This window comes from Mustela nivalis (genome assembly GCF_964662115.1).
Source record: "Mustela nivalis genome assembly, chromosome: 20".
Taxonomy (NCBI): Eukaryota; Metazoa; Chordata; class Mammalia; order Carnivora; family Mustelidae; genus Mustela; species Mustela nivalis.
Genome location: NC_139039.1, coordinates 19461076 through 19478260, shown reverse-complemented (window position 1 = coordinate 19478260; position 17185 = coordinate 19461076). Strand labels below are relative to the sequence as shown.

The following is a 17185-nucleotide window of genomic DNA, read 5'->3' as shown; positions in this document are numbered from 1 at the left end:
CATACATACTAAACCCCTTCTCTGTCAATAGGAAGACATTGAGCAACTCTTACCATGGGCCAAGAATTATAGACATTAATCACGCCAACCAACATTATACTATTAAGCAAAATACCCTAATTAGTAATACCATATTTTTGGTTAGAGGAAAGTAATGTGACTTCATCTCACATATCATATATACCTTGAGGAGCAAGATTATCATTTTAAGAACCTACAGGCTGAAGTTAATTGAGCCTAACTTCAGTTTATAGATCTCTGTCTAGAGCAAACTGAAATGGAAACATTTTATAATGATTGTGAGAAATTTGAAAGAAATTTGAAAGCAGCATTTATTTGGATTGATTATTTGGACTAACGCCCCTCCCAGATGTCCCAAAATTATATTTGCTAGTGGAAGCATCAGACACTGAACACATAGGAGTTGTCTGATGTACTAACTCCTCACTTCTCACTTACCAATAGTATATAATAACCTCTTAAACTTTACCATTAGAAATTAGAAACTGCCTATTTATAGGCATAACAACTTATCGAATAAAGTCAGAGTTTTGGTGTGTGTGTGTATGTATATACAGTATTTCCGATCATTAGTTAATTCACAAAACTGGCACTTTTCATACACTGCATTATAAATATAAGTGCTGGCTAAAGGAATGGTAAGATAAAACAAAGTCCTAATAGATCTACTAGGTATCTGAATAGATTTCACTTGATACTCCTAAAGGGAAATGGTATGTGAACACATTATTTAATATATATGTGATATATGAGACTAATAATAATAATAAAAAAATAAAAATCACCCCCTAGATGATTTTGTACATACATTAAAGTGTGAGAAACATTGTTCTAGCCTAGTGATTCTCAGAATGTGATGTCCAGGCCAACCACATCAATACCACCTGGAAACCTCTTAAAAATTCAAATTTTTAGACCCTACCCCAGACGTATACATCAGACACTCTAGGTCTGGGACCCAGCAATCTGTGCTTCATCAAACCTTCCACGTTGGGAACTGGTGGCAGCTGCTAACATTATCATCACAACATCCTCAGGGCCATGCAGCATCTAAGAGTGATGACATTGACAACTGCAGGGCAGAAGCAAACAAAACCTTAAGAAAGGTCTTCAGTTGGGTTATGGACCTTGGGGAGGGCATGTGCTACGGTGAGTGCTCTGAAGTATGTAAGCCTGACCATTCACAGACCTGTACCCCTGGGGCTAATAATACATCATATGTTAATAAGAAAAAGTAAAATAAAACAAAACAAAGTAAAACAAAAAGAAAGAAATGTCTCCAAGAACATACCAGATTTGTATGTGTAAAACTGTCTAAACTTACTTGTGCTCCTGTCCCCGCTGCTCACTAAACTCCCACCACAAAGCTCCTTCTCACCATAGGAGGCCAGGCTTTGCTTCCTCTTCTTATCAGGCTCTTATTCTCCTCTTAGGCTGGGTAGCTCCTTCAAATTCTTTACAGCTCGTGAAGAATGCCATCTCCTTAGAGAAGCCCCCTCATCCTACCTAAATTTGTTCTTTCTTTTTGTGTCAGAACCTTGTTTCCCCCGAGGACCACATCACAATTCACACTTATAGCATTACAGCATTTATCTGTTAGCTTACTTGCTTATCTTCTGTTTCTCCTACAAGCCATTAAGTTCCAGGAAGGGCTCACTTCTGTCTTGACCACCGTCATCCTTAGTGCCTAAATATTTCTTCTGTATAATAGGCTTTCATGAATATATGACTAAATAGAGATATAATGAAAAAGGTACCAGACTCAGATACCATTATTAATGCTAATGCTACATAGACTAATTCTCCTGTGATCATAGTAGGAAAAAAAATTGAGTCTTTGCTACACCGAATCAAGAAAATAAGTGTGCATAAATTGCCTATCATGTTTCATAATTTTCAGCATTACAAGTTTGCTAAATATCAAAGTATTTCTCCAAGGAGCCTAGAATTTTTGTCATTTAAAAAATATGTTATATAAGTAGAACAACTTTCTCCTAAAAAGGAATGAGACCAAAAGACAAAATAAAAATGTTTAATTCCCTTTTGAATGAGTGTTGAATTCAATACAATTTGATAAAACATTTTTCTAAGCCAAAGGAACCAATGTTACATTTAGAAGGCAATTGACTGCAAAAAAATGTATTGTCTATGCTATACTTTATTTTTAGAAAGAAATTCAAGATTTTATTCTATGTTTTCTATGATGCAAAAAGGATGTCTTCTCTACAGCTCAGGACATCACAAGAAAGTAATGGCACAATAAAAGAAGTTTTGTTGGTTTTTTTTTTTCCTTTGCATTATCTTCATATACCAGTAAAAAATAAACTCTTTAATAAATAAATATATATAATAAATATTTGCAAATCTAAAATGTATAAATAGGTCCATCCTTTAAAAAAAATGTTCCATCTTGATGTGGCATGTTCTATAGCTCATGTTTCATCCAGAGTTTTTACATATCATTCTGTAACCTACAAAAGCCTACAAGGTCCTCAGACTTTATGTAGCAATAATCTTGGTCAACAGTGTCAATTTATCTCTTCAACATGAAGTATCTACTTTTAATGTAACTTCTGAAGTAAACATAATCCAGAGAGGTGAGGTACCAGCAGCAAACCAGGTGGGGTTCCCATCATCCACAGTTCAACAAATTTTCAGCTTCAATCTACCAGTAAGGACTGAACCAATGAACCTAAGGGAACTTAATCCACTTATAAAGAGAGGTCTTGATCTACTCCCAGCCAAAATATTATTTTTTTTTGTTCTCAATATTCTTCCCAAATTCAGCCACCCAGGAGAAAACTCCATAACATTTTGAGAAGACTCCCGGGTTACTATTTTACAGTGTGAACTCTGACGAGAGAGAATGGTTGTAGCTTGGCTCTTCAGCGAAGACACTGTCATGCTTCAACTGTACATCAGTATGTCCTTGTACAATTCAGGAACTCTTTCTGGATCCACTGGTCTAGGCAGGAAATGTGTAAATTTCTGATGTCTTTTGGACCTGGCACCATCTCTTGGAGTTCCATCTTTGTTAAGTGCCACGAAATACCTACGGCCAGTGTCTCCATGTTTATATATGTTGGATGAATAGGTATTATACCAGTTCTCTTCAAATTGCTCTCTAAAGATGCATTCAGAAGTCAATTTCTCCTGTAAGACAGAAGGTAACTACCATTAAAAAAATACCTTTGTGAGAATTTCCTTAGAAAAGTCTCATCTCTATATTTGTATTGCCTTGCTTACAATAATATCATTGTCAAAGAAGGGGAAAAGGATGAATTGGTTTTGCTTTATTTTGTTTTAGTTCTTACATTACCTGGAATTCTTCCAGGCAACTAAACCTCTTAGTAGTTTATTTCAAATAATTTTAAGTTAAGTGTGAGTTCTCAGTTTTATTGTCAAATACTTAATCAATACCCAGAACTTTTCATGTTTCATTATATCTTTCTCCTACCACCATCCCCACCAAACAAGCCTGTATTTATCTTGTTCTGTTGTTAGAAAGTTCTACATAGCAAGTCTGTACTGTCATTTTGAAACGTGTCAAGATCTTGCTAACATCCAAATTCCTAATTCAAAACCATCATTCCAAATCATATATCTTCCCTAAATGTATTTATTAATTGGTTGATGATGCATTTCCCATCACTAACTTTCATCTAGAGGTTACCATTAGGTAAATGTAGTAAAGACCCAATGATTTCTTGCCTTTTTAAGTTGAACTGCATCTTATCCTAAGAGATAAAACACAGTTACTTTTTGAGTCATGGCTCTTTAATTATCCAGATATGGTCAACCAGATATGTAGTTGCCATTTTCTGTTGTTCTCCACAATATCTTAGGACTTCATTCAGTCGTTTCCTATTTACGAAGGTCAGCAACATAAATACGTAGCTATGGAAGGTGATCACAGGTAGAGAAAATTTACATTAAATAAATGTGAAGGTGAAAAGAATTTAACATGGCAAGAAGAAATTGTCTTTTTTTCTGTGTCTCTGGTAGGAATAATCAAAACATGGAGGGAAGTAGAAAGACTCAGGATAATAGGCAAGCAGACTAGCAAGCTGAAAGCAGTAGATGTTTGGGGCTTAAAAACTATAATTGAGGGCGCCTGGGTGGCTCAATTGGTTAAGTGCCCAAATCTTGATTTCAACTCAGGTCATGATCTCAGGGTTGTGAGATGTCAGGGTCACACTGGGTGTGGAGCCTGCTTAAAATTCTCTCTCTCCCACTCCTCCTGGCCCTCCCAACCCCTCTTGCATGCGTGTGCTCACTCTATTAAAAAAAAAAAAACAACCTGAAATTGAGTTAGTATACTACTACCCAGACATATGGAAATTAATTGGAATATAAATATTTAATTTCTACATATATGTATTTTATATGTTTCTTCTGACATGTATTATTGGTAGTTTTTTTACTGGCAAAATAGTCATAATTTTAAGAATTACAATAATGTTTTTAAAATACGTACTGAGAAAAAATAAGAATAAAAAATAAAATAAAATACATACTGAGCCATAGAGTTCTCCTTTGTCATTCATTCCAAGGTAAAGACCACTGTCCACACCTCTAATACTGACCAGCCCCACTGCCACACTGATGAATTCCAGGATACCTGTATTTATAAACAAAATAATGACATACTTATTAATGAACATGTGATTACTGAAAATCTTCCAAAGAGTAAACCAATATTGCTAAATATAATAATGTAGGCAGAACTCCTTCATAAGCTGAAAAGTGCTATTTAGTCATCTTATTATGATGATCTTCCCATTTTACAGATGAAAAAAAACCTAAAAAGAAAAGTTGTCCATCATGGTATAATGTTAAAGGTATAAAACCTTAAACCAGACTGACTTGCATAATGTACCTTGAAATTTACAGTAATTTAAAATTTCATAGTAACTTACTGACCAGTCTGTCCACACAAGTCATTTATCATCTTTGGGGTTCAGTTTCCTCATGTACAAAATAAGCAAAATGCCTCTTTCCAGAAGAGTGATAAGGACTGACACATTTAGGCATTCAACAAATGAAGCTATTATTATCATAAATTAGTACATAATAGAGATGTTCCTAGTTCTCTATGATTCCATTAGTTAATTACATATGTTCTATTAATTGTTTGGGTTTTTTTTAAAGATTTTTTATTTATTTGACAGACAGACCACAAGTAGGCAGAGAGGCAGGCTAAAAGAGAGAGGAGGAGGAGGCAGGCTCCCTGCTGAGCAGAGAGCCCGATGTGAGGCTCGATCCCGTGACCCTGGGATCATGACCTGAGCCGAAGGCAGAGGCTTTAACCACTGAGCCATCCAGATGCCCCGTTCTATTAATTGTTTTGTTTTGGTTTTGCTAACTATGAATCAAGTCCATCTTTTCTCCCAACAGCCAGTATACCTTATATGGATACATTAGTGTTTTATAGTTTATAAAGGCTTTTGACTTATATTTTCTATCTGGTCCTCAAAAAAAACAATTCCTTAATATGGGTATGGAAGATATTATTGTCCCCATTTTTACATATAAAGAAACTGAGGCTCAAAAGGATTTATTGAATTGCCTAAGAATATGAAATTCTAAATTAGTAGAACTGACACTTGAACTCACATCTTCTGAGCCCTAATCCAGCGTTTCTACTTCAGGACTATCCATTGGTTTCAAAACCAATGGAGATATATCTATATAGATATATAGGTATATTATATATTATCTATATATTATATATGTAATCTATATGTTATAGATTACACAGTATGTGTAATAAGAACCTGTCACATGGTTCTTAAAAATAAATATGATAGTTCAAAGAAGTAAAAGAACTGTATAATTCATTAAATATGATAGACAAATACTGAGATTTTAGAATGCAAGTAGATTTTGTTATCAATAACTTTCTAAAATTATTTTCATTTATCAATAGATAAACCAGTATCAAACATTCTCCTACTAATACACGAATACACCACAGTAAAAGAAATAATGTTCCCTTTGCATCACTCTTTTTCTTTGTACACACTAACCTTTGGAATAATTTCTTTATCTTGTTCTTTAGACTCTTTGTTGAAAATATATATAGACATACTTTCTATGGTTGAAACTGCCTTTAATAGTTTTCTACCTTCACCCCTTTCCTCCTTCTTAAGCTGTACAAGCAATATAAATGTGCACTGTTTAGTCTGATTTTCATTCTTTAAAATTTTTTTTTAAGATTTTATTTATTTATTTGTTTGACAGAGAGAGAGAGATCACAAGTAGGCAAGAGGCAGACAGAGAGAGAGGAAGGGAAGCAGGCTCCCTGCTGAACAGAGAGCCCGATGCGGGACTTGATCCCAGGACCCTGAGATCATGACCCGATTGGAAGGCAGTGGCTTAACTCACTGAGCCACCCAGGCGCCCCAAGTCTGATTTTCATTCTTAAGTCATATCTTGATTTATTGTACAGATTCCTGTTTGGACATGTGGTGTTCCCAAGGCCAAGAGAAAGTCCAAAATCTGGCTAACCCTTATACAGAGAGTTCTATTCTGTCCAGAACCTAATTCATTCTTTAGCAGAAACATAGATTCTTAAGCTCTAAACATAGATTCTCCAGAGCTCAAATTAGCTCTTTCAAACGATTGGTAGATCATGTACAACACTAGAGCTATCAAGGACCTTATAACAAGAATACACTACCAAATAGACTATAAGTGGCTTGAAAGATTCAGTGCCCTTAATTGAGAGCCAAAAGAGAGAAGATAAGATACTGCAGGAAGACATAGACTCTATAGGATAGTCACTGGAATGATGAACATAGAGGTGGAGAGTAAAAAAAATTTAACCTATGGTCAAGCTCATTAGTGAGTGGTTCCTGTTAGAAATAAAAAGATAGACCTAAAACATGATCCGTAAAAGAAGGTAATATTAATAGAATTTCATCCAGGATATACTTACAAATGTATAATTACTTGAAGTTGTATTGAATGTTAAATTCAAATGGAAAAGTATATGAGGGCTCACTATAAGGTAACTTAATTCTCTTTAAATATCTGACTTACATTAAGATGCTCTTGTCTTTCAAAACCCAGAGACTGATTAAATGATTAGGATGTATAAGAGAACCAATTTCCAAGTACAATAAAATATAAGTTTCAAAAAATGTTTCATTTCCATATAAACTAATCATATAACAGGTCTTATAAAGTATCTATTTTTTCTTTCAATAATAAATAGTAAACCACCTATACTTTACTTCTCATTTTAAGATAATGCTGTTATCTTGTAAAAAATCTGTAGTTGTAGAAATCACATATATTTTTAGAACAATTGTATTCATAGCTTCAAATTTATTAAACAACATCTAAAACTTCATCCTTAACCAGGCATTAATAATTTTGCAATGGCTCACAGAGATTGATGGGAAAAAGGTTATGTGTTTTTTGAGTTCCTCTTAAAGATTTTAGCCACACTTTTAAATTCTGATCCTTTTTCTCCTCAAGGAAATAGTATACCACATAGTAATTTGTAATCACTTGATTCTTAAATGGGATTTGACAAGTCTTTCTTATTTATAATATGAGGTGGCAACTAAGCTAATTCCTTAACAAAGAGTAGACATGAAAAACTTTCCTTAAGAGGTAATCACAGATTTTAGATAGATTTTCTAATGCCCAGTGTCCCATAAAAAGACTTGGAGGGACTTTGTCTTTCTGGTATCATTTTCAAAGCCAGCCTTTTTAAGAATCATAATAAACAGGTGAGTCAACCCACAATGCAACCACATCAGACAAATCTATGGAGAATAGGGGAGAATAAAGGAAAAGCCTTTAAAGGAGTATGTTTGATCTCAGGTTAAACTTTTTTTTAAGTAATGATTCCATGTTTACATATTAGGTAAAATCGTCCTACTGTACTACTGTGCAGAAAAACTCTATCATAAATGTAGAGGGAACTCAGATAGGAAATTATTTTAACCTCACTGGAACCTTTTTGTTTAGCTTCTATTGATGTGGTTTTCAAATTTTAAATACAGGATTCTGAATTTTTCACATCATCAATCATGGGAAAATTAGTATAAACTATCAAACATGTTACTTACTTTAACATCACAAATACCCATTCTCAAGCTTTTTCAAAATTCTCACTTTGATGGCACATAAATGAGTTTAAAAGAAAAATACCAAAATGATCTCATAATGAATAACTGAGGTGCTAGAAAAAGAAGGCAAATACAGAGAGAAACATATGATATACATGCAAAACAAACTTTCTTCTCACCTCTACTCCCTTATGATGTCTTAGCCATCCAACGCCACTAGGATGCACTGTAAGGCATGGCAGAGGCTGTTCAAACCTCCTCAGGCTATCAGAACTAACCTGGGTTCTTTTCCCTTTGTATAACAGTAGATATTTTGTTTTGATATGTAGCCTCCCACCATAGTGACTTAAACTACCACAAAATACGTTTAACTCATATTTTTGCAATTACTAAATAATTATGTAAAATTTTAGCAAAAATATATTGTAAAAGATAGCAATTCTGATATAAAATATTTTTTAAGGAAATGATTTAAATACCAGGTTAATGAATGTTATCAAGTCTACAAATATTTATAATCTCTTCCCATAGATTTATATCTCTTCCTATAGTCTTATAAAGAGACACAATCTGAAAGAAGCAACTTGTGTCATGGGGGAGTTACAGGTGAACCACAAGTGTCTTAAAGGTAGGTGTCCAAGGCTCTACTATGTATCACAAGGGGTGAGGGTAGGGAACGGAGTCTGAGTATTACCTCAGCTTAACTTCTACCTGCTCTGCTTATAGGCCTCACCACATTTGTGTTCATTTCTAAATCTTTCTAGTAGCTGGATGATTTTTTTTCGATAATTAATGGAGTTCGGTAATTTTTAAAAGCAAGAAAACTGAGCCACCTGGTGTCAGCAAAGTTCTTTAGAACCAGAATCTCAGCCTCCTCAATTTAGAAACCACTTTCTAAAAGTGACCCCAAGGTTGGCCAATAGGTCATGACACTCTTGACTCATAGTCAATGGGAATTTGGAAGAGATCAGCGGAAGCTGCAACCATATGGGTTTTAAAAAGTTAATTTTCTAAGCCTTTAAGTGCTACCAAATGACCACCACATGCTCATTTCTACATCTAGAGTTACAAATGCCCCTCAAACCGAGATTTACACTTCTGCAAAGTTTTAATGAGTACTGCAAGCCAAAAAAAGGAATGAGAGTATAAGAACAAGGGGAAGGGGACAAGATAAGAGAGGACCATTCAGAGATGAGATTCTCCAAGAGTCCCTCAGTGTTAAGGAAAAGAAAGGAAGACAGATGTTGGGCCCTTTCCCGTTGCTGCCAACGAGTAAATGGTACTTTTAAAAAATACAATAAATCTCTCCGGTAACGTCCCAAGTTTGATGATCAAAAATCCTTTGAGAATGCTACCGGGTTAACTCTAATATAATGAAAACTCCCGCAGTGGGGGTAAAAGATCCTGAGATGTTAGAACCTGAGAGCATTTTTAAATCACCTAATTTAACTCCATCATTGCACAGAAAAGAAGAATTAAGCCTCAGACTGTTGAGGGCACTTGCTGGTCACACATAGTGTTAGGGAGTAATTAACAGTAGAGATCTATGATTTCCCAACCTAGTGTCACAAGGATCCTTCGTTTGTTTCTTTCTTTTAACTCCTTCTGCTCCCGGGCTTGCTGGAGGCATTCAGAAACACGTCTCGATGTGTTCCCACCCATATCCTCTTTCGTTTCCCCATTTCCTCTTACAGACGGTCAATACTAAGATCTTTGCTTTCCCGTTTCACAATTTCTTAAGAGGAGCTTGGCTGAACGACTGGGCATGCTCAGTAGCCAGCCGGGGTGTGTGTGTGTGTGTGTGTGTGTGTGTGTGTGTGTGTGTGTGTGTGTGTGTGTGTGTGCGCGCGCGCGCGCGCGTGTGTATGTGTGTGTTTTCCTTTTCTCGCCCAAGTAGAACTTAAGCTCAAAGAATTGAGCCTACCAGAGAGCCTACAGGTGAGCCTACCAGTAGCTCCCTGAAAGTTCATCTGTTACCTCTTTGAGTGAATATTTACCTAAATGCCCCCATCCGATAAGAGAGCGACCCTCTGAACAGGAGCCCTGAATGCATTTTTAAAAGCTGCATAGCTGTGGGGCATGTTTAAAGAAGCGGAAGGCTTGCGATATTAATTCTGGATAAGAAAACGGTACTGGAGGAAACGTGAGAGGAAGCAGGAGAAAATAACATCGGGATTAAAAAACAAAACAAAACAAAACAAAAAAACCACGAAAACTGCCTGCGAGGTAAGAAGTGCAAGATTCCGAGTCCAAGTCCAAGTGATTCCGAGTCCAGCTCTGGTCCCAGGCAGCAGAAAAGGACAGGCGAAAGGTGCGTGAGGAGCACCCAGCGTTTGTCCTCCCGCCCCCCAGCATCTGGAGCTGCAGGCCTGCTAGAGACTGCCTCGGGAAGCGAGCAGGAAAGTCCTCCCTGTCCCTGCGCCGGCCCGCCCTTCAGTCCCAGCCCGCACCTCGAACCGGATGGGTTCCGGGAGCTCCCTCAGCACCGGGTGGAGAAGAGGAGCCGGGGGTCTGGGAGGCCGGGGGGCTGGTACGTACCGAAGAGGCTGTGGTCCTGCCGGGTGCCCTGCACGCTGCCGTCGGGCAGGATCTGCAGGTGGAAGCCCGTGCGGCAGTAGAGCTGCCGGCGGCGTAGGATGCCGTGCAGGTGCGCCAGCTCCGCAGCCCCGGGCCCGCCGCGGGCGCCCCGCTCCACCGCGCCCCGGCGCTCGCCCAGCAGAGGCGGCCGCTCCCCGGCAGGAGGCAGCAGGAAGTGCGAGCCCACCTGCTGGCCCAAGCCCTCCAGGCCGCCGAGGAAGCCCCCGACTTCGGCTAAGGGAGCCATGGAAGGGCCAGGGGGAGAGGCGGAGGATCCGGGAAACAAAAGACCCCAGTCAAAAATGTAGCGGGGATGGGGACGTGAATGGAGAAAAAATAGAGCAAAACAGGCGCAAAAAGACCCGGTTACTCCTGTGAGGTCGCCGAATGGACTTTGCACTGAGATAGCAGGGGAGTTTTCACTGTCTTGGAGCGATCTTCTCTCCTTGGGTAGGTGGGAGCCGGCTGCTGGCTTTGCAGGAACATCTATAAGCGGCCGCTGCCAATACCCGGCTGGGGCTGGGGGCTGGGGGCTGAGGCTCCAACTCCGCAAACTGATCAGATCAGAGTCCTGCGTACATACACAGCGAGTATATATGCGGGTCCTCTTGACATATGCTAATCAAGTCCTTTCATGCGCACTGGGGAGGTTCTGTTTGAAATCTTAAACCGGTCTCCTCTCAACACGTTTTTGCTCTTCGGAAGTGACCAAAAGGGGCCCTTGACGATTCTCTATCCATGCTGTCGCAAAAATCATTCCCACACTTGGCCAAAGCTAGCCAGCAACGTCGGGGAGGCGCAGCGAAGGCCCCTCTTTGGGGTTGTCTTTGGGACAACCGTGATGCTGTTCGGCTACTGCTGTGCAACCGCCTTTGATGTGAGCTCCTTTGCAGTGATAGATCGCTGCTAACAAGGAGCCCAGCTTGGCAGGTATATAGAAGAAGGAGAAGGGGGGCTGCCGCTGAGAAGGTGGGCGGAGGGGGTGGAGGAGGGGGTGAGTGGGAGGAGGAAAAGGGGAGAAGAGGAGAATTGGACTCCTTGAGAGCTGCTGGGAGCCTGCAGTGGACAGGTGCAAAGAAAGGTAAGAGAGAGAGAAGGAAAAAGGGTGTTACCTGAGGCTTAGACCTGCCCAGACACACATAAAAGGAAAATCAAAGCTTTGACAGTTTAACTCACTAATTTTAAAACACTAATAAAATGTGCAAGCATTACTTTTTTCTTTTATCATTTAGATGGGGGATTTTCTTTACATAATCAAGGTTAGGTTAGGAACACATACACCCCCCCCCCTTCCCAGGTTCTCTTTAATGTTTATCTTTACTCAGATAGCACGTGATATAACCAGGACTGCCTTATATCTACATGGAAGTTCTAAATTGTGTGCTAAGGTCATGGACTTTTCATCAACATAGTATGATAACATAATATAATCAGGACTCTCAGGACTGAGGGTAAACCCAAATAGGTTGAAAAGAGATGGTTTACATTCTTATTACTTGCCACAAACAGAAAATGAATTTTTCGTATTCCTTACCCAATCTAAGAGCATTTCCCTGTTCTTTTTAGATTAGGCATTTTCTTTAAGGTTAGATGAGGGGGGGGCTCGCATTTTGATTATAAAGATGAGTAAATGGTATTGATTTTTGATGTGTTTTTGAGACAAGAAAAGTTACTGGTAAAAATGTCATCAATCGTGCCTTTGCTTATTTGTAAAACAAAAAGTCATTAAAGTGAAGGTGGTGGATATTTGTCCATATGAGCCTTAAAACTTTGGTTTTGTACCACTAATCAATTCAAGATCATTAAAATTTTTCAGTGGCAGAAGAGTTGAGAATCATTTGGCAGATTTATGCTCCCCCTGAGCAAAAAGTTTTAGGGAATGGCTAAAGTTTAGTTCTTCAGTCTGGTAGTTAATTTTGCAGTCTAGTTGGTCTGTCCAGCAAAAGTCTGAACATGGGAGCACAGATGAATGTGACTGCTTTATTTTATTTGCTCTGAATGTTTTTTGTTTTTGTTTTTGTTTTTTTGTGGGGTGTGTGTGTGTGTGTGTTGTTATTAATTGGAAGGTGTTTTAAAGTAGGTAAAGTTACATCTTTTCATCACTACAGCCCTAAGTACTGACCCTTGTGCAATGAAGTTATAAGAGTCCTTAAAACAAGTGATTTACTGTTGATAGATATGAAATAAAGCAAAAACACTAGCTAAGAACAATAAACACATAAATCACTTTAGAAAAGTATATTCTACATCTGCTTTAAAGGTTGTACCAGGTAGAAGTCATATTGTCTCACCTTTCAGATAACAGCGGTCTGTCGTATGGTAGGACCCTCAAATCCACCATAAGCAAGATTTCAAAGCACATCTGTGTAAACATTATCACATCAGTGTAAAACACCAACCAATGAGCTTTTACTTTGAACCAAATCTTCTTAATTGCAGTGTTAAATCAAAGAAAGTTAGATCAAAGTTGTGTGAATCTCATAGCGGGATAACTAAAGTAGCCAGCGCATACATTGATTACTTTCACAGAAGAGATACTTAAAGGTTTTAAAACTAAGATCAGGTACCTTTTAATGAGGTTCGTTTCAAGGTCTAAGTTCTGTACAACATATAATACTGTTAATTATTCCACAGTGGATTTCTGGCATCGTCACCTGCTCCTTGAGGTCCTTGTTCAGTCTATGAAATATTTCCCCATATGAACACTTTAAGTCCTGCTGTATGATCTATAGCTCTTAGACTGTTTAAGTCTCTTGTGTTACTTATAGATAAAAATATCAGGAAATTTTACCTATGGTCACCAAACCCCAAATACTCCAATAATAGAACTACCCCCTCTTTCTACAACGTCAGCATTTTCAAGTGCATTACTTTATTTGATCACCACCTTAACCCTATGAGATAAGCACATCCCACTTTATAAAGAAAAAAAAAAATGTCCTAGATTTTAGTTAGGGGTTTAGTACAGAGTCCTACATCCCAGGGCAATTTCCTTAAACTTTCTAAATGCTCTGTTTCAACTTTTGTAAAAGGAATACAATATAACTACTTGCCTCATTCACTATGCCTGGGGTTGCTTTGGGACTTCAATGTGAAAATACACAGGAGTGGTTTTAAAACTATAAAGTTTTCTGTGCATATAAGATGCTAGAATTTTCAGTTGTTGGGAACATTTTGGCTTCATAATTTGGAAAGTATAATTTGTTTAAAATACAAAATAAATCTTTTTTCCCTGAACCAAACCTTTAATGTGTAAGTGCTTAATGCCATTTTATAAAGGGCCAGAATAGAAACAAAAAGATAAGGATTTCTTTTGTTTGCACTAGTCACGTGACAGGAAAAGATAACACTAAAGATTTTTTTTTTTGCACATGCTGTGATGATATCATGGGAAGTTAAATAATTTTGAAGAGTGTTTTACAAGAGTGCATTATTCAACTTTTAAGTATACACTGCAATCTAATCAACTTCACCTTTACTTCCTAGAGACCACACTTGCCTTGCTGTTATACAAATATGTGGTACAATTTATACTTCCACAAAATGTAGTTACAGTTTTCCAGACCATATAATTCCTGTATGGCTTTTCAGCAAGCATATTGTCATGAATCTTTCTTTTTAACACATGAAAAAAGAAGCCAGTGCTTTTTGATTCTCCTACATGTGTTTAACTTGAGAAAAAGAAAAAGAGCTGATGTCAAAGCCACGACTTACGCCCTCAATAGAATATAAGTACATTTGCCTAACATTATTTATTATTTGTCTTTACAAAATATTGGCAACAACGTAAATTTCCATACATAAGAAACTAAATGAATAAATTATGATGCATTCATACAATGGAGTGTTGTACAGCTGGGGAAAAAAAGAATGAGAAAGACCTTTATGAGCTAACATGAAGTATTTCCAGAAGATATTATTAATCAAAAGTGAAGCTTGAGCACACTTTACATATAGTGTGCTACCTTTTTTGTAAAGAGAGAGGGAAAAAAGAAACTTCCACATGTAAATGTCTTTTCTTTTAAAAAATAAACATAGAACTGGTGTGCCTGGGTGGCTCAGTCGTTAAGTGTCTGACTTTGGCTCAGGTCATGATCCCAGGGTCCTGGGATCGAGCCCTGCATGGGGCTCCCTGCTCAGTGGGAGGCCAGCTTCTCCCTCAAGCACTCCCTCTGCCTGTGTTCCCTCTCTTGCTGTCTCTCGCTGTCAAATAAATTAAAATCTTTTTTAAAAAATAAAAATAAACATAGAATAGATAAATCAGAAACTGGTTCATAGATAAACCAACACAATTGGTTACCTGGTTAATTAATTATCTGGGATAGATGTGAATGAAATAGAAGAGATAAGGGAGTGACCATTCTATGAGAACTTTTCATAGAGTTTTGACTTTTGGAGAAATACTAATGTTTCAATTTTTTTTAAGTGAAAGAAAATAAGAAGGGATGGGGGTGCGGTAGGGAATAAAACTGCCAACAAATGACCTAACTGAATTCAAACGAATCACATAACCACACAGAAGGGAGTAATAATAATTTTTTAAAAATACTTAGTAATTTTCAAATACAGTTCTTTGACTCTTATTATACCCAAGGTCTAAGACCAAAAGAAAAATACAGGAACGAATACTAAATTTCAGTTACTAAGATTGTTTTTCTCAGTAGTGGAGGTTAGATGGATATATTGTAAGATTGAACAAATTAGCCAATATATCGATGATAATGAAAACTGCATGTTTCACAGTTAGAGAATGGAGACACAGATATGAAGATAGACAAGACTAAATGAATCCTGCAGTGTTGACTTGGAATTACAGTTACCAGGATTAGCATATGGTACAAGCGAGTGTATGTTCACTCTGACCACTAACGGAGCCTAGATGCCAAGATATACTAGAAGCAAATGAGCACACTTGCTGTCTAGATCTAGTTTCTTGATTTAATCTCCCACCAGAATGATCCATGGAAAATGTCTGGGTCCAGGACCGGAGCATCTTTCTTTCTTTTTTTAAGAGTATATTTTTTTAAGATTTTATTTATTTATTTGACAGGGAAATCACAAGTAGGCAGAGAGGCAGGCAGAGAGAGGAGGAAGCAGGCTCCCTGCTGAGCAGAGAGCCTGACGTAGGGCTCAGAGACCCTGAGATCATGACCGGAGCCGAAGGCAGAGGCTTAACCCTCTGAGCCACCCAGGCGCCCCAAGACTATTTTTTTGGAGCAGTTTTAGGTTCACAGCAAATACGAGCCAGGCAGAGATCCCATCTTCCTCCAGAGTGGTACGTTGATTGTAATTGGTGAACTTATAGTGACACATCATTGTCCCCTAACGTTCATAGTTTGCAGGGTTCACTTTTGGGGTGTTGGACAGTCTACAGGCTTGGGCAAATGTATAATGACATACAACCATCATTATAGTATCATATGGAGTAGTTGTAGGGCAGGAAAAATCTTCTGATGCCCACTCACTCATCCTGACCCCCTGCCAACTCCTGGCACCACTGATCTTAATACTGTCTATGGAGACAGTAAAATTTTTCCTTTTCCAGAATGTCATGTAACTTGGATCGTACAGTATGTAGCCTTTTTGGATTGCCTTTCTTCACTTAATAATATACGTAGAAGATGTCTCCATTTCTTTTTTATGACATTATAACTCATTACCCCTTAATACGAACAATATTTCATTGTTTGGATATACCACAGTTTATTTATCCATTCACCTACTGAAGAACATCTTGGTTGCTTCCAAGTTTTGGCAATTATGAACAAAGCTTCTATAAACATCCATGTGTGTATTTTTTGTATGGACATGAGTTTTTAACTCCTTTGGGTAAATATCAACAAGTGTGGCATCTGGATTGTATGCTAGACTATGTTGAGTTTTGCAAGCAAATGCCAAATTGGATTTGTGTGGGTGGCTCAGTCAGTTAAGCTTCTGCCTTTAGCTCAGGTCATGACGTCAGGATCCTGGGATCAAGTCCCACATCAGTCTCCTTGCTCAGCAGGGAACCTGCTTCTCCCTCTGCTTGTTGCTTCCTCTGCTTGTGCTCTCTCTCTCTCTCTCTGACAAATAAATAAATAAAATCTTTTTTAAAAATGCCTAATTGCCTTCTAAAGTAGCTGTACAATTTTGTATTCCCCCCAGCACTGAATGAAGGCTCCTATCTCTCCACATTCTCACCAGCATTAGGCATTGTCAGAGTTTTTAATTTTGGCTATTCTAATAGGTACGTAATAATACCTAGTTGTTTTACTTGGTGATTCCCTAATGACATATAATGTGGAGCATCTTTTTTTATCCTTATTTGACATCTTCGAGGTTCTTATGAAAGTCTTTGGAACACTTTTTAGTCTGTTTTTTTTTTCTTGTTGTTGAATTTTAAGAGATCTTTATGTATTTTGGATAATAATCCTTTATCAATGCGTCTTCTGCAAAATTTTCTCCCAGTCTGTGGCTTGTCTTCTCATTCTCTTGACATTAACCTCCATTGAGCAGAAGATTTT

The 17185-nt window shown here is 37.9% G+C and overlaps 1 protein-coding gene across 2 annotated transcripts; it reads right to left on the bottom strand.

The window, feature by feature from the left end:
• Positions 1-2161: 2161 nt before the first annotated feature.
• Positions 2162-11374, bottom strand: FGF20 (fibroblast growth factor 20). Of its 2 annotated transcripts, none has more exons than XM_082715618.1 (3): positions 10644-11374; positions 4539-4642; positions 2162-3174 (listed from the first exon to the last, which is right to left on the bottom strand). In XM_082715618.1, the coding sequence occupies exons 1-3, from the start codon at positions 10927-10929 to the stop codon at positions 2929-2931; spliced, it is 636 nt and encodes a 211-aa protein (XP_082571744.1). In that variant the 5' UTR covers positions 10930-11374; the 3' UTR covers positions 2162-2928. The 2 variants fall into 2 exon arrangements, with proteins under 2 accessions (XP_082571744.1, XP_082571745.1); XM_082715619.1 differs by lacking the exon at positions 10644-11374 and adding an exon at positions 6051-6132.
• Between the last annotated feature and the right edge of the window lie 5811 nt (positions 11375-17185).